This window comes from Athene cunicularia, assembly GCF_003259725.1.
Source record: "Athene cunicularia isolate RWA chromosome 2 unlocalized genomic scaffold, athCun1 chr2_part1, whole genome shotgun sequence".
NCBI classification, from domain to species: Eukaryota; Metazoa; Chordata; class Aves; order Strigiformes; family Strigidae; genus Athene; species Athene cunicularia.
In genome coordinates this window covers 65,875,593-65,898,779 of record NW_020799095.1, presented here as the reverse complement: position 1 = coordinate 65,898,779, position 23,187 = coordinate 65,875,593, and the positions used below count along the sequence as shown (strand labels likewise).

Here is a 23,187-nt window from a genome sequence, read left to right as displayed (position 1 = left end):
ATCTGGAACAGCACCTGTATGGAGTTTCTAAAACACCACTTGATTATTATGGTCACATTGGTACCTTCTGGACAAAGAAACCCATTAGAGTAGACATCGGTTCGATAGAGCAAGAAGTTGAGAATGCACTAAATTTGTAAATGTAAAGTCAGTACATTCTCTATGAAAAGAACTGTCATTCTCTTGCTTCATAATTAACTATCTTTTCTTTTTCTTAGAGTTTTATAATACTGATTTAAAGACAAAAACCCCCCAACCTTCCACACACACCTGTGTCACATTTCAGATGTGGAATCCACTGTTTAAAACAAAACTGAGTATCTCCTTTGCTTAAATTACTGTATCAGCTTCTGTAAAAGGACCTGAAGTTTATGGCTCTGGTTTAGCAGTCAAGAAGCACATTTAGCTGTAAAACTTGTTAGGTACATGATTAAGTGCTCTCCTGAATTACTTTCTCATAACACTTTCCTCCTCCACAGTGGAGTTCACGCAATAACTTTGCTGGTCACTGACAAAACAGCATTTGGACACAGGAGACAATTGTTAAACAGCTTTGGTCCTCCTACAGACTTTTGAAATTAATACTTTATTACTTCATACAAGACAGTAAAAATAATAAAAATAATCCCACAACTTTCTGTAAAACATAAAAGGATTTAAAAACAAATCTTATTAAAAAGCCAAACAAGCTTTGCACTGAAAACCAAAATAAAGAAATATTATACATACACACAACTTTTTAAAGAAAAGATTATTTTCTATTTGATATCAACAGGCACTCTTCATTCATCATCTGCAAGAAACTAGGTTAGGTCTCCACAGGGCACAGCCATGAGTTACTAAGTAAGTAAATAAGCCACCGCTTCTGTGCCCTCCTTTTATTTCCTTGCTTCTTCAGTCTCATCTGGCTCTCTCTCTTGATGCTCTCTTTCCCACCTCATTTCTTTCAACTCTTGTCTGTACTTCCGTTCAATGAACCGTTTCTGATGGGCCATCTGGGGGAAGTTATCTGATGCAAGGAGAAATATTTTACATTTTTTTTTTTTTTTTTTTTTTTTTTTTTTTAAAAAAAAAAAAAAAAACAACCACAAAAAAACTCCCAAAACAAAACACAACAAAAAGTTTGATGAGATTAGAGGTAGGGGGGAATAATGTTATTGCCATTTTTACTCATTTATTTCTAATAATCCCTAGTAAACCAGGGCTGTGTGTCCTAAGACTTTGATTTCTTTGTAATTTCCACATCTGTTTCCCCTGCTACAAAGCACTACTAAATCTAATACACTCACAAAAATAAAATATAAAATGCTGGTATAGCAACATGGCCAGGTATTACCTGGATTTTACATTCTGTTCCCTTAGCAACAGGTGGTCGATACTGAAAAACACATGTGAGACTACTGTCAATACTGTCAGGGTTTTTTGCCTTGTTCTCACTCCATATAGTATGAGTCTCTGGTTCCAAGCATTGTACAGATGTTTTAATTATTAATATTATCATTATTATTATTATTTTAGACCATGCAGAATCCAGTAGATGCCCCACAGTATGGCAGGGTTCCTAATGGCAAAGTAATAGTGTAGCAAAATGGAATGCAGTAAAATCTGTTCCTGAAAAAGTTAGTGCTTGGGTATATACCAGAACACAGCCTTAATGTAGTCTAAGGGCATGGATAAATGAAAACTGGCTAAAATAGACTAGACAAGGCTGAGGTAATGGAGAAATGTCTAGGGGGACAGATGCTTCTGATTTCAGATATTTGTCCATTGGCTGGTATGTATGTACACTAGTTAGAACTGAGGCTGTAAAACCAGCTTATATAACTGATAAGAACTGCTCTCAATTTAGTGCACAGCTGAAGAATACTATGTTTTCTGCATGACCAGGGTGCTGGCATTCATCTGTGTCTCTGTGCTGCAGAGACCTGCACCCATAGGCCAGTCAGCAAACAAAGAGATGGTACAGCACATGGCAGCCTGCAGCTGGCAGCAAATCCTGCTGAGATTACACAGAGCTCTGGGATCAGCACCAGCTCCCTATCGGTAGCCAAGATGAACACAAAAGGTTACTACACTGACCTTTCAAGCCATAAACAAATTTGGGAGATGTCTCAGCAAAGGACTGCTCTCTCTAATTGGCTACTGAGAGAATTCATCTGAGGCTCCTCAGGGAGGAGTCCCTTGGCACCAAGTGTTTTCCTTCTATTTCTGGGTCTCGAGCAGTACAGATTTCTTCAGCTAAAGAACATGGTGCAGAAGCCACATAACCTGCAGAAGTTTGTGGCGGAGAGCAGAATGACTTTCTAAGAAATTTGTGCCTTTTATTATATAATGCAGGAATAAAAAGTTTATTCATCAGTTATTTACAACTCAGGCATACGAAGTTGTATTTGTTAAAACCAGAAGGCAATCTAAACAAAAGAAAATTGTTTTTAAATTGTTGCTGTTTTTAAAAACACTAGTGCTTTGTTTAATGGAGTTCTGGGATATTTTGTTGCTCATGTGCACCATAACATGAAAATCAGATTTTCAGCACTGCGCCTATAACATGATTCTTTAAGAACTCAGAAGAACTTGGCTTGGTAACCACCTGTTTGTTTATAATCCATTTAAGATGTTGAGAAGGAAATTTATGTAATAAATGCATCATGGCTATCTCATATATAACAGGTACATGGAAATGACTTTTACTTGACATTAACTACTTACGCATTTAAAAAAAAACCCAAAACAACAACAACAAAAAACTCCACAAACATATACATAATAAAACAGGTGCCCATAGGGGCTGTTGAGCCTCCATCCCTAAAGACAGTCAAAACTTGACTGGCAAGGCACTGAGAAACATGCCTAACTTGAGAGTTGGCTCTGTTTTGAGGGGTGGTTGGAGTAGAGACCTCTAGAGGTCTGTGGTATTCAAACAAATATGTATGTCAGAAAAGAGCTATGAAGTCCTTGGACAGACAGGAGATGAAGCTCACAGATCTCTGAGTGATGATACTGTCACAAGAAAAAACCCTCGAAGAAAACTTCAGTAATGTTTTGTAGATACTCAGTGGAGAAAGGAAGTTACATTTTTCTACTTGTCAGATTTACTGGTGGTGAGAAGTATACACTTAGCAGGGGGATATAAAATATTCTGAATTACATGGATTTATTGTCCTCTAAAATTTTTTAACCCTGGGATTTCCAGATGCAGAGATAACAGATTAAAAACCTCTGGCATCTGGGGAAACTGCATGTTTTTCCTTTGAATCAAACACAAAAAAAAAATGTATCTCCCCATGTTCGGAACAGGGAGCTTGGGCTGCACAAAATGCTTGTAGTCTATTTGCTTACAGTACGTCCACACCTAGCATTTTAACTCAACTGACTCAAGTTATTTCATATAAGAAGTTAGCATACACTCATTCCTTTCATATCTGAGACTCCATTGCAATGAAGAACTGCTCCCATGCTGGCTAACCTGTGGATAATTTTGAGACACGCATATATAGATCACTGGATCCTCAGCTGATATAAGGCGTTCTTAACAGATAAATATTGACTTACATTGGCTGATGATCTGCTTGTTAGATTATAGCCTAGTTTGCTATAATCTGAGATCAAATTATTTTATAAACTGGCAACTGAAAAGTAATTTTCCTCCTGCCCTAAATTAGAGGATGAGACAACCAGTCAGACAACCTGTCAGAGACTAAGCTGTCTTATCCCACTGCATACTTAAGCATGGAAAATCTTAATGAGACTTCACTGCACAAGGTTCCCTCTAAGTTGCAACCTCTGTAGCTGATCAACTCCCTTTATAAAATACCTGTTGGTATCATATTAACTTCACCTGTTACAAAATTGTCTTGAAAGTACTAAAAGGAAAACCTGCTGCTTAGAAGCTGCTAGCATTCAGCATATACATTCTGTTCAAACACTATCCCCCACAAAACCTGCAGCTCAGCTCTCTAAAGACCAAGGATGTAAACTATAAATTATTTTCTTTTTTGCCCAAATATCTTACATTTTTCAAGTGCGTCCATTGCAGCTCCCATTTCTGCTTGCTGAATACTGTGAAAGCCAAACAAAAACTTGTTACATGAGATTTAAATTGTACAGAATAAACTAAAATTTCTGATGAAGTGGAACACCAGCTACTCTTTTGTAATAAAACTCTTTGGATAATCAGTAGCTAGTAATTCCCAGAGTGTATAATATATCAGCCTTTCCATAAATATGTGAACAATAGCACTACAGCTCTAGTAAAGTATTTTTAAACTTGGATCAATAACATTAACAGAATATTCTAGTCCATTCTTCACTGAAGCATTTGCTTTTACTTGAGAGGAAAAAAGGAACAAAATCACAGGTGTGAACGCTATAAAACCAATGATATTTTTATAACCACCACCAGATTTGGTAGGTGAAAATATGATGAGGTCTTTGGGGTTCATGGTTGAAAGTCTTTGCAACTTTAAAAAACATTCTAAAACTCCTAGAAGTAATAACATCAAAAAAAAATCTGAGAGCCTTGCACCCTCAACTTGCCATCTTAAATTGGACAATAATCCAGTAGCAAAGCCAAAGATAAAGTCACTGTTTCCTGGAAGCTGTTCTGCATTTTCTAGTCTGAGTGCCATAAATTGGTTAGCACTGCTAGCCACCTTGTAGGCAAGTTTACAAAAAAACCTTAAGACTCAAAACTATACAGACATTGAACCCTTCGGGTATTCCTGAGGCAGAAACTCAAGAGCAGCTTAAAGAAGGCTCTATAGCTTTCCTTCTCTAAGGCCAACCATACACTCGTCTATCTCCACAGCCAGTCATTTGCCACACTCAAACTTTAACACCATGTGATTAATTTTTTGCTATACCTTGGGCCTTTACCACATCCTATTCTTTCTCCTTTAAAGTAAACAGCTACTGTGTATGTCCTGGCATGAGACGGTCCCACTGTCTGCAAAGTCCTGAAATGAGAAAAATATGATTTATTCCAGCAGGAAGTATGAAAAACCAGAATCTGTTTGTGTCACATACATCACCAAGCTTTCAGTCTGGTCAATATATATAGTAGACTTAGTGCAAAGCGTAGAGCAAGGGTTGAAAGGTGCTTGTATAAATCACATTAACTCAGAGAGTACCAGTATGGTGCGCGTTTTATGTAAATATCTTCTTTTTATTGCACCTTGTTTATATTGGTTATATTTATTCCTCCAGGCTCAGTCAGGAGCACCATATGAAAATTAAAATTTTAACCTATAAGCAAAAATGCAAACTATAACACAAAGTGCTTAAACACTGTGAAAACACTTGTAATGAAGTCATATAAATTGTGCACAGCCATGCAATTGCAAATAATCACATCAATATGATTATTGTGTGCACTAAAATTTTAGTCCTTGAGAGTTGTGCAGTTAGCAAGGTTTTAAAAGGGTTTTATATTGGACATGGTAGCTATCTACATACTGAATTATCACAGTTCAAAGAAATTTTCCATCAGCTTTGAAAAGGTACAGTTTGTCACAAAACATACTTCCCATTTGAGCTAAAGTTGAGGACATGCATCAGCAATCATCTAAAGGGGAAAAAAGATAATTCCCTAGACTTGTAAGGAATTGCTGCTTCTGCTGTTTGTTCCTGCTGTCCCAAATCTCTCCCCACTGTCAGCTAAAGTTCTGCCTACTACCTTGTTTCTTTTTGGAAGGAGCACCCATTTCACATCAATTTTTAAAGCATCTAACTATAGTCCTCTGTCTCCATGTGCTGTGACAAGAGCAAATAAAACCCACCCTGAATATAAAAGCAATAGTACTGACTGCAGTGAAACAGATAACCCCAAGAAAGGAAATTTAGCAAGATAATAGGAAGATAACAGCATATTACTAGCTCTAAGCTGTGCTATAAAAATCAATTTATCATCACAGAAAAACAAAACAAACATTTGGTACTTGATACTCAGTGGGTTTTACAAGAATCAGAAATTGGTTTTATTGTATTCATCTCCTTCACTCAAGACAAAGCTGTGAGCTCTCCAGACACTAAGACACTAAGTAGTCAGACTGGTAGAGCACCAGTTTCAGTGTTTAAGCAATCATATTTCCAAAGTGACTGTTTGTCACTAAAACTGAACTGCTACATTTCATTGAAAACTTTAGCTCAGCAAATGTGACAAATACACTCAAACTTTGATTCTTCATAGCTTTTTGATATCATAATGCCAACAACACAAGCCTTGAGCTTTCAGAGCCTTTATCTCTTCTTTTGGGAGCTACCATTGCACCCTTTCCTACATTAACTGAATGGATATGAATGCAATATACAATCTTAAGTTTATTATTGCCTCCTTTAAGTAGCTATTACACTATTTTACAACTGAAAGAGAGAAGGGAGATTCATCCCATCCACCTCCAGGTATTTAACTGAGCTGTACAAACTGAGGTTCACTGCCCTGAGCTCTTCTCTCACTAAACACGAGAACATATGTGGGCTGAACTGCACAGCAAAAATGTCCAAAACTTGTGCTGCCCTTCAGTGCCTGACTCTGTGGATTAGAAACAGAGCCTACAATCAGGATGTAACACAAGGCATTTATTATGTTTGCATAGTAATGTAGAGTATAGAGAAACTTGATACTATTACTGAAAACAGAACAGCAGTATCTTGACTTCATACCCAAACAGCCATTGTTCCATTACTTTCATTTAAAATACTGCCATTACTTACATTAAAAAAAAACAAATATAGAAAGATGCCAATGAAGTACTCCATTTGAACATAAAAATTATATTTTTCCCTTGCAACTGTATGAGGTAAAATGCTTACTATTTCTTCCTTGTAATAGATTAGTACACCTAAAGCTTGGAAAACACTGGGTCAACTTTTTCCATCGTCATCCAAAAGAGACTGGAAGGATTAGATAACTACAGTAAAAACAAACTATGGGAAAAATGGAGGGTGACTCATCACATCTTCCTCTATATAAAAGATGCCCATTCTTACTTGTAAAGAGGAATGTCTGGCTCTTTTCCTTCTGTCCTGAGAGTCAAGCAGCACTGTTGAAGCTGAGATTTAGGATCATTCCAATCTTGATTTAAAATAAACTCCTGTAAAAAGTTCACAAAGATGATTTTATGATTGAGAGATTATGGTAAGACTCCCAAAGGAAATAATGTGTTAAAACATAGTACCAGGAAAGTAGGAACCTGACTAATCTTACCTTTAGCCTTGGAAAAAAGCATACATTCATAAAAGTGTGAACATATTCCAAATCTTTATCAATGTACAGGGCAGCAATAAAGGCTGGAGAAAAGAAAAAGGTACTGTCACTCATTCAAGAAGAATGTTAATGGCTTGCACTTTTAGAAACAAGTATCTCTGAGTACTCTAAAGCCATATTCAATTATGTTTCACAGCAGTGATCTGATGAAGGTATTATCCTGCATGCACAGGAAAAAATAAAGTTGACCGAGAGATTAAGTGATTTACCCAAATCCACTCAGTCGTTAAAGAGCTAGAAAGTACACTCAGCTCCTAATCTCACATTTTAACCAGGAGACCATGGATACTTACAAATAAATCACTACTGGGTACCATAAAAAAATTTAGATATAAATCGCTCCTGTTTGTGTGCTATTTCCATTTGCTTAGAGGATTTGGCAAAAGCCAAGGGGTCTGAATGGCTCACAAAATATATCAATATATACAAGATTACCTTTCTTTGCAGATTATTTATCACTGTTTTCACTTTCTTTGGAAAGAAAGTAGCACAAACTTCCATAAATGGACCAAAAATAATTTCATTTCCATGTAGCTTTCCCTCTTGTCAAATGACCATTTTGAAACATCTTAAACTGCAGTCAAATGAACCACAAAAATAATCACCTGCTGAAGGAACTACTTTATCTTCCAACAGTGATAAGAACAGATTAAGGAAACATTGAAACTGCTGTTAAACAGCTCAGCTTGGATTACCAGCTTTACCTCACTAGACATGCTTTTGACCTGGTCATCACGACCCCTCAATTTCTAAGCCTACAACTTTGTATCTGCAATTATGCCTCCTTCACGCTTTCATACAGAAAAATCTAGGCTAGTGTTCAAAACTGGCTTTCAGAGGTATAGGCTTAACTCATTTGAAAACCTAAACATAGATTTTTAATAGTGATTTGGGGGATTTCTAACGGATTTCTTAAATAAACCCTGAGGAAAAAGAAGTTGCATAAGTACTAAGCTGTTATAACCAAATTAACTCACATTCCAAGAGATCAGCCAAAGTCTTAGTTCGAAGAGCTACGGGTCTTTTCGTCTTGTCATTAGTGATGGCAAATTCTTGCATACCCAGCTCTTCTGCCACCTTGGCCTGAGTCCTGTTGTTCACCAAAGAACTTCTCAACAACTGCAATGGAAAGAAGTTCTGCTCAATGGGAACAATTATCAACATCAAACTGTGAAAGGTAGGGAGAGCTGGAGAGAAAAAGTTACTTTTATCCTTGTAGCCTCTCGCTTCTCTCAGTTTGATGTTTTGTTTCAGCACAGCTGAATGATTTACACAAACACACAGACACACGCTTTCTGCTGGTGATTTTTCCTTGTTTCAACTCTTCTCAGCAAATTTTATTTATTCTATGGACACATTATTTAGATAGTAAGATATGTCTTGCATTTAAAATGCTTGTTTGTGAGCTTCTTTGCAATCATATACCATCTCTTCAACAGTCCTGTACTCTTTCAGCTAATCTGCATTTTTCTAGTTTAAGTAATAAACAGCTATGTACATTTTTTCACAAAAAGTATAAACATGCAATATTCTGTTGTTTATAGGACAGTCCCCAGTGTCCACCAAATAAGAAATAAATAGGCAGTAATTAAAACAAATGCACATTAAAGCAAGACAGTCTACTGGTTCAGAACAAGCAGATGAGGAAGCCACTCCATTCATTTGGCCAGAAAAGAAAATGCATAGCTAGAAAGCCTGTAAGTACTTTTTGCTCTGCTGAAGGCAGTACAGCCAAGACAGTGCATCCCTGGCAAAGATCTGGCTCTAGTATTTTCAATGTATGACAATGTCCAGGACACCTGGTTGTCCAGCAGAGTTCCCTGAAATGCTTAACCCTGTCTTTAGGCAGATTGCCTAGAACACAGAGCTCTGCCAAAGATACAGTCCCATACAGCTTAAAGGAGTATTTTGGAAGTTTAAGGTTTCATACAGTTTTCTGAACCCCTGATTGAGGTAAGCTTTTTTCCTGTGTGATTGCTTTTTTGCTTTAAATGAAACAGCATTAATTTAAGAAGTTAGGGATATTACAGAGATGGAATGAAAGGGAAAGGATGTCTCTCTTCTCCACTGTTTATATATAATCTAGAGTTGAGAAACTGCATAAACATTTTTTTCTCTCTTTGTCTTCCATATCACATTTGCTCAGCTTATTAGATCCAAGTTATATGCTACCTGGCTCCAGCATGTCAACTGAGCTTATGAAAATCAAGATTTATTTGCTGCACTTGATACTTCATCTCTGACAACAGATAAACAAAGAACAGTATGTTCATAATTTGTTTGGCAATGATGTATGAAGCAGATACAACTTGATCTTCATAAACTAGGCAGACTGCAGATAGCATTATTACTTGCCTCCCTAACCTCTGCTTACACTGATCTTCTACTTGTTCCTTTCCAAAATGCTTCCCTTTTATGTCCTTAAGATAAATTAACAATACTTTCTCCAACAAAATCCCCTAAGTACAATATGCAATACGCAACCTATGAGATAGAAGTGCACTATCACATGACAAAAATCTGTTTCTTATAACTGGAGAAGAAGGATCTCTATCGCCATGGTGCCATGGTATTTGCAGACATTTATTTTGATGGGGCCCATAATCATAGCAGTAGTAATCATAAAACAAAGAGCAACATATACACTACACAGTGAATTAGAGATGGGAGAATAAAAAAGCACTAGTTACATCTAGCACTGTAGTTATAAACTTGGTCTGTATTAGAATTTGCCTCCTCTGCAGGTGTGATCTACCAAGAAACTCGATTCTTCTTAATGATACGAGGAAGACACAGTACCTGTGCCTTCCCAGCAACTTCTTCAGAGCTAGTCTCCACTCCAGCAACACACAGTCTGCATCATTGCAGATGCTGTAACATGTGATGGATGCTCTACAAACCAATTTTTTTTTTTTCTTCCATCTTCACACAGCATACTACTAACTGTGACTGTCTCATAAGCCAGTACTGGAGAAGCTGTATTTTCCAACAGTCAACAAAATTTCATCCTCTTTTTTGGCAGATCACTTGGCTATCTCAAAATATGTAGACAAAACTAAGTTCTGCCTTCTTTTTCTTAAATATAGTTAATTTACAGACATCTCTCCAAAAGTAATCACCACACACTGGGAAGTCACTGCATTGCCAGTCAAATGATATCTTCCCATCCCTGACCAAAATTGTCCTCAACACTATAGACACCATTCAGCTGATGTTCTGTTATTACGTTCAACGTATGTTCCCAGATAACAGGAGAGAGTGTTCAGTGTGTGCCATTTCTCTTCAGATTCCACATCATCAGTCTCCTTTCTCACAAGTCTCAGTTCATTTGTTCTCAAATTTAAAAACATTCTAAGACAATTTTCTTTTTCGTTGCATGCACATCCCCAGAGTTGCAATTTTATTCTAGGCATTGCCTAGTTTTCCTTCTCATATTAATGTGTTTTCAGCATTCATTCCACTCTATCTTTGTGCTTGGATGGTGCAACTTGCTCTACCTGCCAACTCACTAATTAAATTAAGCAACATGGAGATATTCTGATCATTGTTCTGAGTATTTACACCCATTAATAGCAACACTTTATATCCTTCCTGCTGAATAGTTCTTGAAAGATTTATCTTACTATAACTACACTGATGCCTGACATTCTTAAAAGCCACATACAAAGCACAAAGACCCCACCACTCTTGGATTTCTGCCTTATATTTTAGTTTCTCTGAAGAATTAATATGACAAGGTTCTTCCCCTTCTAGCTTTTACCTCAGAAGTTCAGCCTTCATCTACTTTATCTCCCGAATGGTGTGGAAGAATCTATACAATTGTAAATGAAACTTAAGAACTGGAGAAGAAAGATTAAAATTACTTTTAGTCAGAGCATATACTTTTTTTCTCAAAAACAGCTTTAGCCCAAAAGACACAAGAAGCATATTCTTGAAAACACACTGCCTGCTAGAGACTTAGCATCACCATCCCTTTATTGATTTGACAAGCTGCTAAACAAACCTACCGTGTTACTTCCTGATTTTAACCAGAAGACTCGACTCATCTTCCTGATACATCTATCGCTTCTTAATTCTAGTCAAGACTTGAAAACCAAGAAAAATTTAGTAAGCCTATGAAAATTTCTTTCTCACAAAGACACAGCTGTCTAGCTGCAGTACTAAATTAATCAATCAGGGGAAAACTTACATATGCTACCACCCTATGTTTAAAGTACCGTAAATTGCTGAAAGATCCACAAACTGGGTTGTTCAGAGCCCACATAAGAGAGGCTGAAAGGCTACAATAATCAACAACAGATGACTATAACAATAGTAAAATTAAATTCAAAAGCTACCACAGGAGCTCCAGATTAAAGACAGGAAAACCAGACTAAAATAGATTGCAAAAACTTCTTACCAGGAAACATAATCCTGCCTGATTGCAGGTTCAATAGACTAGAAGTCATGAATAAATAAAAGTCATGTGATGTGCCTACTTAAATAAATGGTTTAAGACACCCATCTTTAAACAAGAACTAGTCTTATCTCCCAATTTCATCACTGACATCCTTAAAATTAGCAATCCATTTCACGGACGTAACAAAAATTATTGCACTGGGCTCATAAATCTCCTCTTCCTATTCATTGCAGTGCTCATGACTTAAAATTAACAAAGCCTTATTAAGAGCAGTGGTTGCTGAGGCTTCTTTTATTAATCAAATCCAGAATAATTCACTAGCTATTCCCATAATTTCAGCCTCTGCCTCATTCTTGCTCTTTCAGAAAGCATGATTGATGGCAGTCTCACCGTTAAGTGCCCTTCATGATGATCGGGGAAATGTATGAATAAATACTCTGTGGCTACCAACTGCATTATGGAGTCACCCAGGAATTCCATCCTCTGGTTATGGCCTCTGAAAAATCAGACATCAATGCAGCAAAATCAATAACCACTCTTTAAGGAAAAAACAAAACCAGCATGCAAAGACAAATTAAAATAAAGAGTGATCTGAAAGTGAGCTTCACTCATTTCTGAACACATTTAAGACAATATTCGAGTGTTAACCAGGTGAGATGAGAACACAGTTCATTACTGTTGTAACACCAACTTTCAGGGAGAAAGCAAATCAGGGTAGCTACATATAAACACAATTATTAGATCACAGATCTGGGACTAATTGAAGGAGAAGAGCAGTTGACATCAAGTTTTTAATGGGTTAAGGTCTCTACTTGCAACTTCCTGTGAGAAAGTCAACTAATGAATACAACAGCTTCAACAGAGAAAAAAGTATGTCCATTCACAAAAAATAAAAGGATCAGAGTTTAAACTCATGCAAGATCCTATACTGGGTAACCACTGGTATGGCTCTATTGTTTGCTCTAAACCAGATCCTGGCAGCTCTACACACCGCAGAACACAAGGGCTGCATTTGGACCGAAGAGTATGATTTCACTTCTTTCCTCTGCACAAACGTGCCTCCAAGTATGTTTTGCTACTGACTCAGGAGTGATGTGCAAATATCAATAATGTAGAAAGTTCAGAAGAAATACCACGATAACTCTCTGACTGCTTCTATAGCTTTTCACAACGTATCCACTACCGTCAGAGATGGTATATGGAGCCAGGCAGGCTTGTGAACATAGCTGGTCTAGTCTCTTCTGGAGACCAGATATGACATCTAGAGTTTATTTACAAATAAAGCAATCTGGGATACTACCAGAAGGACCAACAGAGCTACATGAGGATTCTTGCTGTGTACTCACAGAGTCAGATGGTTAAAGCCTACTGTCCTCAGAGTAAAAGCACGTGCTAGAAGCCGAACATGAGTAAAGATGACTCCAATTGCCTCCTCAAACTCTGTAAGCTTCTGAAGAACTGGAGAGGTCTCAATGAGTTGCCTGTCAGTATTAGACTCCTGCAGCTGTAAATAAAATAAAGTGCAATTAACACTGTTTCAGAACTTTTCAGAGAAGAAGCAGCTTTCTGTAAACCAAGGGCAAAGAATACAGTGAACAAGTCATATCGTAGACAGCTGAACTGAGAAAACTGAGTTTCTTGTGGGTTTTTGTCTTGGATAACTACCACTCAAAGACATGAGTTCTGATGTATGCTTTTTTAATAGTTGAGGCATTTATAACACATTGCTTATGAGGTCTTGTCTCTTAATGTGGTTAGCATGGGCTACTTAGTTTGACAGAACATGTACAATTGTACCTGTCTTGAGTTTTCTAGTATCAGATTGTTTGCAACTGAGAAACAGATTGAAAAATTATTAGAATAGGGCTGGCAGACTGACAGCATGTCAAGATGAGACAAACCCAAATCTATTTCTCCCACTTTCCATCAGTATCAAAAATCAAGAATAAATACTTAGTATATGAAATTCAAAAGGGCACGACAGCACACAACAATTAAAATTATCACTTTGGGTCAGTATCTTTTCTTATCAGTTTCTTGTCTGATGTCCCTGATGTGGTGACACTGTTAAATGGCTTTCTGGAGCTGGGATATGACTTAAGCATTTCCTCCAGGCACTCTGGGCATCTCTTAGAGCAATGCCTTAGAGGATCAATCATCCAGATGAGGATGCCTAAAGGAAAAGTAAGAATAGCCACAGTTTTTTAAAGTGGCATTAAGATCTTTTTTTGTTTGTTGACTGTCCCTTTTCTATTAATTAATTATATCCAATTTGTCTTTTTCCTTAAACACTACTGAGCTTTCATCTGAAATTTTAATTGAACTACATATTCCAGCACCAAAATCTCATACTTGGGTGATAATGGTCAGTTTATAGTTCAGTTGCATGTGAAGCTGAGACTGCTTTTTCCTTCCTCATGCACAGTCCTTTATGCTTACTGATACGGAATTTCATCTGCTTTTTTACTCCACAGTTAGTCACTCTTGCATTCCTGCAACCAGACTGCAATTTTTCAGCCTGCTGTTATTCCTGCTACCCTGAATAATTTGGTGTTGTCAAACAACTGCCACCTCACTGCTCATCCTTCTCCCTAAGCTGTTGATATGAACAGCCTACACCTTTGCAAAGATCCCTAGGGAAATCTGCCAGGGATCTCCATCCCTTGTAAGATGTGGTCATTTCACTCCTGTTCTCTATTTCTTATGTTTCAGCCATCAACTGGGGTTGCTCTTTTTTCATTCCTTTCTTTTTTAAAACACATTTTTAAAAACCTTGAGTGCCTTTCCAACATCCTCTTAGGAAACCCAGCAGACAGCATCATCTGCATCATCACGTACTATTTTGTCTCCTCTAAAATCTCCTATTCATTTGTGAGGCAGGACTTGTCTTTACATGTTAGACTCTTTCTAAAGAGACCACACTTATATAGGTGACCACTAATTATTTTTCCCATCACTATTTCTACCAACTTGATTAGTGCCAAATAACAGGGTTACAGGCTTTCAGTTCTCTATATCTTAACCAGGGTTTTTTTTTTAATTGGCAACTCATTTTTCATATTGTTACAGTGACTTTTAATAATTTTTAAAATGCTATTTTTCAGGCTTGCTGTCTGTGCCTAAAGGCCAACCTGAGTAGCCTGTGTTTCCCCTACTGGCAAGCTGAGAGCTAGTATGGCTTCTGGGACATGGAAGAAAATACATTTTCATCACACAAGGTTGTAGAAAGAAATTTTAAGCTGCATACACTGACTGTCTCCAATCCCTATGCAGAGTTCAAGCCTTCCTTGTGAAGGCAGAGATAAAAAGGTTAAAATAAAGTAAGAGAAAAGTAAGAGTAAGAATTTTCTTGAGAGCTTGTGCCACCATGCAGGATAGCTGGTGCTGAATCTCGAAAGTTTATCTTCCCATTAAGACTCTTCTTCTATTTACATTCACAAGGAGTTGGTAGTAAAAACACTACATGTGAACTGTTTCGTTGCTGAAGATTTTGTCTATGTATCCATTGCAAAATCCGTATAAATATATAAGACATTTCAGATGGAGGCCTCAAAGTGACCTTCTGCTGGAAGGCTGCACTCATAAAAAGTTTCAAAGGAGACAAACTGACTATACAAAACATCAAACATTTGACTGGACAAAAGAAATCTCTCAGATGTTCATATGACCCTGAAAACCTTACTAACCAACTGGATAAAAATTTGAATACAGCTATTCTTGCAGCACCCCTGCACACTTGGAAAATGCTACCATATTTGCTGAGAAGACAAGGAATAACAGTGCAGAGAGGCTGTGACATGCTCTAGGTCTCTCAGAATTCAGACAGGGAACAAGAACTGGGAAACTATTCTCCTAGCTCTCAGCCTTGCAAACTAAAAAAATGTGAACTTGTATCCTTCAATACATGGAAAATAAATTAGCCTTCAGACACCCTCATAATTTCAGTGTTTACTTGGTATTAAAGATACTGGAATCACCAAAACAACCATACTATCATTGCACACACCCTCGCCCAAAAACCCCCCAAACACTAGAATACACTTTTATTCCATTCAACTCATGTGCCATCCTACTATTAAGGTTTCAGTCTTAATTTCAGGTTAACAAAATATGTACATAGATTGGTTTTGTACCCTTTTTCAACCAACTTTGAGAAGATGAACAAGAAGCCACCAAAATGTTACCTCTCACTAGATTTATCATTTAAGCACAGTTATATATCAAACATGAGACAAAGAAAGGTGAATGATTAAATCTCACCGAGGCAGAGACTCATCATTTATAAAAAAAACGCCACCCCAAAACCATACACAAAGGCAAATATATACACTCCTTTGGCTACTCTTTAGCACCATTTCTGAGATGTCATTACAATGGAAACAGATGGAAAAGCACCCCTGAAAATAAAACAGAGCTATGAAATTTATTACAGAAAGGGATACACTTACTTGGAGTGGGTGTAGTGGATAATTAAGCCATACATCCCGCAGGTCCTGCAAACATTGAGAGATGCCTTTAATGCTCAAGGGAGTCATTTAACAAATTCCACAGTACTAAATAAAATGTCATTACTTGAAATACTGAACTATTTCAGATGCTGACTCTGCTTATTGCAAATTCAATAGTGCTGGCAAACTAATTTTTAAAATCATGTATTTGCCTGTAGTTTTCCCAATTAGCTAGTGTCAAAGAGGTGGAAAAATCCTTGAACCAAATAAAAAGTGGTTAAAGGAAGAAAAAGATTTGTTTAACCCTCAGGGCTAAATTTATTTGCAAGTGCTCCTCAGTAGCAAGTTTGACTTCACCAAAGGCAAGGACTAAAAAAAAAACCAAAAAAACCCCATCTTTTTTGTTTCATACAGGCTTCCTTCACTACAGGCACTGAGCAGTATATAAACACCGAGTAATAATAGGTTTCAAAATAACTTTATTTCTAATAAGCTTTGTCATTTCACAGACTCAGAGACTTTGAAGAAAGAAAATACTGTATAATTCATCACCTCACCACGGCCACATGGATTGTCCCAGCAGTGCGTGCTGGTTACCTTCCTTAGTCGTTAGATGGGATAAGTTCCAACTAACAGTGGTCTAAGATACAGTATGCAAGACTGGATCAGACTTTAATTATGCAACTGTGTAAATGCTGGATGAAATCCCCTGTATTTTTTTCAAATATATGTTTAAAACTTTTAGTGGGTGGGATGATTTAACTGATGAAACAGGAACAGTCACTTTACATGTGCATCATTTCTTTAAAGCATGCTGCTTGGATGAGCAGCACACATCTCTGCTGTTAGAGCAGCACTTTGAATGGAAGTCTGCAGGTTTCCTGCACCACTTACCATTCCCTACCTAAGGAAACCAACAAACAGCACACCTGAGGAAACACTGTAATATTTTTGCCTGAACCAGTGCAGCCTGCTGTCCTAAATACTCCATGCTACACTCAGTTTCCTGGAACTAAGTACAAAAGGTGTATTCCTGTTCATTTGTGATTCTCAAGTAAAACAATGGACAAGAAAGCATGTCTTCAGTTATTTTTAAAATGGAAATCAAATCATATAAAAACATAAATACCTTGTCATTGAAGAGTAAACGTCCAAACAATTGCTTTGCTTCTTCTAGGCTCCCCTCTAGATAAACGGCTCCTGCATGAGGGGACCAATATGTCAAAGGTCAATAATGCATTAGTACTTAAAAAATTGCTAAGCACAAGAAAGTCAAAGATCTCTGCCTTCATCTCCATTATATTTATTTTTTAAAAGCATGCTTTCTGTAGTAATACCTAACTTTTTGAGAAATTTAAAGCATATTAAACACTAACATAAATCAGTGGTCATAAAATGCACAGAAAAGACCTGAAATAGTTGAATCAGTGGTAGAAAATGATACATCCAAAGAGAAAAGTTTAAACAAATTAGGCTAGAAGCAAGCTATTTCTAAAAGTAGTTTCCAGTAATCAGCTAACTATACCATATATGTAGATAGTGAAAGACATGAAATACATTTCAGTAGCTAGCAAATAATTTTCACTTATTCTGTACTTTCAACTCCATTATATTGTGCATATAAATGATGTGTCGGGACTATTCCAAACATCAGCATCTCCCCAGTATCACAATAATATATTGTCTGAACTGGAAACTGCACCTTTGCATCTCTGAATTTCTGGAGATTATGGTAGGTTGGTTTTTTTTTTTTTAAACTGCATATACAACCCTCACTAGCTCTCCACATGCCCCTTAGTAACAAGCTCTGCAAAACTTGTGCTAGCATATCGTATTTTTTGTGTGTATCATATACACTCTGTATCTGCACAGGCACTTTACAAATTCAGTATCAACACTTTGCTCTTTGATACTCTTTACAGGAGGGCTTCTGCAAACCTCAAATTAGCCCTTGTAAACACATCTGTATAAAAGCAAAGGGAATAAAAAGCTACATGAAGAACTCAGAGAAAGAGAGCTGATGATCCCATATACAGGGAGAACATGGTATGCCTTGCTGTGTCTTTACCTGCCTCTTTCCTTTTAATTCCTCACTAGATCAACTACTTTCTTGGGACTCTTTGGAGAACAGTTTGGGGGTTTATATGACTATCTGAGGCATATTATGAGCACAGAATATCAAACAGGTCCTAGGCAGCCTGCTTATACTTTTGGTTATTATTTTCATCACAGGAAAGAAGCACTAGACTTTTACAAAGGTTCTCAAGTAAGAGCTGCAAACACCACATATACTTTTACAGTCCCTTAACTAGCTCCCAGATTTTAGCTACGGCCCTGACAAAATTTTATTGCTCAATTAACTTTGTGAACAACTTTGTATTGGAGGTTAAACAGCAAGCGTCTCTCTTAGCAAAACTCAATGCTTGTCAAATAGTCCTCTTCATTACATCTTAGACAAGCTGAAGCATATGAACAAAGCCACAGATACATATCTAGTGTTCCTTTTCTGTTTGTTTTTTTATTTTTAAATTAAAGATCAAAGCACTCATGGAAAGCAAAACAGAGTTAAAAAGAAAACTTATTTCTTGATAAGATGAAATGCAATTTGGCTGGAGGCAGAAAGCACAGAACTGCTGACATCTAAGTCAACAACAATCTATTTTTCAAAGCTGGACAAAATGCTTTAGGAGCTTGTGTAGTATGTAAAGACCTGGATCACAGCTAAACCATTCCCATAGCTAGTATCATGTACAGTACATTTGGATGAATATGAAGCCAAATCAGTGAGATTTAGCTTGTTCTGTGTATTCAAACAAGTAAAGTTTTATAAAAATATGCTATTTAAAATAGATCTTGTGTGGATATAATGGATCAGATTTCTGCCTTACTGCTTGATTATTTGGTAACTGTGGTTAGGCAGTCCTGATTTCTCCAACACATATTTATCAACTTGCACAGCCAGTCACTAATCAGCATTTTGGTGCCATAAGCAAATTTGACACAACTCCCCCTCATCCTCAGCTAGAGGGTTCTGGGAGCTTTATTGCACCAGCGACAGCATATTGCCATGATTTCTATTTGAAAGGAAAATGCAAAGATCTAAAAATATTTACGTGGCAAATGTCACGTTTAATTCACAGAAGTTAGCAGAGCACAGAGGAAGTGGATTGATGACTTGGTTGGGCATGCCTAGTGCATTCAGAAAGCAAGCTGCAGAGTTTAAAATTCAGGGCTGAAGTGCAACTCCACATCCTGCAGGTCTGTGCAAGTAGTACTGGAAACAGCGAACCTGCATTTTTCCTGCCAGGCCATGGTGACTGAACTACTCCCCTTAGATGACTGCAGATGGCAGGCCATGTTGGCACATGAGAGGTGGAGTTCTGTGTTGACAGACAGAAGTACTGTGCCACAACAGTATGAAATGGGTGAATCTTCAGTGTGTGGGAGGCAGGATATGAAAGATGAGATTTTACCTGTAATACTGCACACTCATATTATACACATGGTGTATGTGCAGGAGATGGGAACAGATGAAGAAGGTTTAAGAAGCTTTACTATCACCTACCCTTACTAACACTACTCAGCACAGACCCATGTCTCCTCCATCACAGTCAACATGGCACGTAGACATATTAAAATGTAACCGTCTGCACACACAAATACACATCTTTACCTATTAGGGCTTCAAAGCAGTTTGCCATAGCATGACGGAGATCCGATTCCCTGCAAAGGTCTGGACCATGAGCGTAAAGCATAAATCGATCTAGTTCCAGCTTCTGCAGAAGATGTGGAAAAGAGTTAAAACCATGGCTTTAGAAGTACAAGAGTATTAATTCTAGTCACTAGAGTTCAATTACACTATTATTATGCAGCAACTGGGTTTGAGGGAATTTTAAAGCTTTTCTCCACAGTTTCAGTTCAGACATAGGTTAAAATTAGAAGACTTTGTATTGTTTACCAGTGGCAAGCAACTGCAGTGTGATACCATGGGAAAGATAGGAATTATCAAATGAAACTGTTAACGGAAGACAGATCAAAACATGTTACTAGTGAGATTTAGAAATGAGTTCAAGAGGAGGGCTGAAGGTGTGACAGAAAAATAGCCTGATATCAGCTGGTTGGTGCAATGTGTTGTGTTTCTTGCTGGTAGTTTACTCTTGTGTGATTTGCCTTCAGAAATGGCAAAGGGACATTCAAAGGCAGGAAGGGGGAATTAACACTGAGGGAAAAGATTTCGCCTGCAAGAAGACGACGAAGTAGAACAGTGAGGAACAGCAACTCTGGTAGACACAATCCATTGAACATCTGGCTTTTACCTCTAAGAGTATCAACAGGTGGCAGCAACAAAAGCCTCTGGGCACTGCAAGCAGAAGACTAATACTTAATCGACAGTGCCACCTAGCTTTCTTCTTTCTTTCAAATGTGCATCATTAACATTCACCTGTTGTCTAAACTGCAGTTCTGCTTGCCAGTCAGAATCTCAGGTAGTGAGTCAGGTATCTTATATAATATGTGATAATTCTGCTATAGAAATGCTGGCAAGACCAACTAGATTCTCTTTACATATTCATCTTTTTTGACACAAAACCATTACTGAGATTTTTAAAGAAGAGCTTTATGTATCTTGCAAAGTTTGTATGAGAACAGGTTCTTCCCAACTGGGTGTAAGTTTCTACTGAGTAATTTCTTATTAACTTTCAACTTAATCCTCCTGGAGTATATTTAAGAGCTAAAAGTGAAGGCTAAGTGTTTGAGGCGCATGGTTTAGACACGTTTCAATTCAAAAAGAAGAGTCTTCCATTTTCAATGAATGAGAGCGTATTCACTGCTCCGGAATACAGGGAATTACCCCTTACGATGTTCCATAGCATTTTATAAAGTGTAGGGAATGCTTGTTAGTGTTAACATAAAAGTGAAACATGAATTGTATTATATCGAATTTAAACTTCTTACAGATTATTGTCATTTGTTCATTTTAACAGGTGGTGTTTGCGTGTTGGTGTGTCTCCCCTCCTTCCAATGTATTATCTCAATTTTTGGAGCTTTCATTTAGCTGTTTTTGCATGTGTTTTGCTTCTCATTTTTTGATCAGAACATATTTCAGACTATTTTTAAAATTTATGCTACCATGTCCCTTAGGAATTACAGAAATTTATTATTTGATCCTGAGTAAAGCAGCATTCCACAGGCAATTGAGAAGCTGAGAGTTATACTGAGTAAGTAAACTGAATGCAACATGACACTGCAGGGGATAATTAAAGGGGATGAAACCAGGAACATCATATAAGATATATGAGAGGAAAAAAGGGTAAGGTGGGAAATCAGGAATGTACAGATACCTAATATTTACAATTGCATCTAAGATAAATACAGTTTTAAAATATTGCAATAAAAATTTTTCCAAAATTTTACATGTACAATGATAAAGGCTGTGAACAGACTTTAAGAATATATGAGCTTTCCCAATGTAGGTTTTAAAATAGTAATTCAAATATCAGACAGTTCAATACCATATTTGTAAATAAAACCCTGATTTGAAACATTTAAAGCAATTTATGCTTATCTAAATCATTAAAGAAAGCTTTAGAGAAAAATGCTTGTGTTCACTCCCCACCCTATGCCTCTCCTGAGAACTGAGCAAAAAGATGACATGTTAAGAAATAATGCAGTTTTGCCAAAATCCCAAGACTGATATGTTTGTTTAAATTACTGTATATGAACAGACAAAATTAAAAGAGCACTTGAAAACCATCAGCGGCGCACGGTGGACATGTGCGCACGCACGTGTGAATACATTTAATACATTATGTCAGTAAATCTCAGACTGTTTTTTAAAAACACACTAACAAAATAAAGTATGAATATCATATTAAAATTCAATATCATATTCCTGCCCCCTAGTATCATGCAGAAATGTAAAAAATCTATGCCATTCACAGAATTAAATGACGTAAAATTTAGAGGCATCTCAATTTTTCCAGTGAGATAATGCAACTTTTCACCAAAAGCCTTTTCGACATATTACTCTTACACAGTTCACGGTGAATGACTTCATAGGTTACAAAGCAGACAAAATTATTTCCCACACAGACACTTTCTCTACCACCTGCTGCCATATTCTATCAGGAAGTCCTTTTATAAGCATCTGGTTTGTTTATTTTTCTTCACTAAATTTTTACTATCCGCTTCATTACATCTGCAATTTAAAGGTAAATATAGACACTCCTTCCACATAAGCATCCTAAAAACTGCAAAAATTACTTCTTTTAAAAACACGCTATGGAGAGAACACTAAATCCTATTTAATCTTTAAAATCTACTTTCAAACTGAAGACTTACTGTACCCCAAATCTTGTACATAAAACACAGTAAAGACACTGATGTTCAAAGTGGACAGATCCCTCAAGAAGCAATCCATGCACTGATAGTATGCTAGCTATGGGTGTCAAATACAAAGATATATAAAACTGTACCTTAGCCAACATGGCCAGGTGTTGGTTCTGTACGATGGCAGTGCGGTATGTAGCTAAACCGCCTTCCTCCAGAGTAGGAAACAGGTAGTACAAGTGGACACTGGCAAAACAAAAAGCAAATCAGATGCTGTCAGTGTTTGGTTAAAGATGAACCATTAGGGAACCGTGCCTTTCCCTCAGATCCTAGGGGTAACACAGGTCCCTTCCCAAGGTGGCCACTCAGCTTGAAGTAAGGTAAAGAAACAAACATTGAAAAAATGCTCACTAATATTTGACTGATCCACACTGGCAGCAGGGAATAAGAGTGCTTTTTCTCTACTGGGCAGCACATAATCTCTAAATCCCTGCAAAAAATGCAGGTCCCTCATCTGAAGATTTCTATCCACCAGCAGCAGTGGGTTCAGCAAGGTTGACACCTAGAGGACACTGAGAAATAAAGCACAAGGGAACTGTCAGCCTTGAGAAACTCCAGGCTGCAGGTACGCAGTGCTTTTAGATACTAATTCAGGATGGACCATCACTCAGGATACTTGTTTTACAATTTTCTTACAGTACTTTAACAGATGCTAATGGGGCCAAAGACCAGAAGTCAACAACCTGTAT

At 37.3% G+C, this 23,187-nt stretch overlaps 1 protein-coding gene across 1 annotated transcript in view; it reads right to left on the bottom strand.

Moving 5' to 3' along the window:
• Positions 1-559: 559 nt before the first annotated feature.
• The window catches only part of DROSHA (drosha ribonuclease III), a 71,923-nt gene continuing 49,295 nt past the window's right edge, over positions 560-23,187 (bottom strand). Inside the window, exons 21-32 of the mRNA XM_026842272.1 lie at positions 22,585-22,684; positions 19,785-19,887; positions 17,241-17,311; positions 16,112-16,156; positions 13,010-13,167; positions 12,054-12,159; positions 8,242-8,383; positions 7,205-7,287; positions 6,988-7,091; positions 4,863-4,955; positions 4,013-4,059; positions 560-1,009 (exon numbers count right to left, since the gene is read on the bottom strand). Of these exons, the coding sequence (XP_026698073.1) occupies positions 879-1,009; positions 4,013-4,059; positions 4,863-4,955; positions 6,988-7,091; positions 7,205-7,287; positions 8,242-8,383; positions 12,054-12,159; positions 13,010-13,167; positions 16,112-16,156; positions 17,241-17,311; positions 19,785-19,887; positions 22,585-22,684 (1,183 nt within the window). The 3' untranslated portion in view covers positions 560-878. The remainder of the gene's footprint in view (positions 1,010-4,012; positions 4,060-4,862; positions 4,956-6,987; positions 7,092-7,204; positions 7,288-8,241; positions 8,384-12,053; positions 12,160-13,009; positions 13,168-16,111; positions 16,157-17,240; positions 17,312-19,784; positions 19,888-22,584; positions 22,685-23,187) is intronic.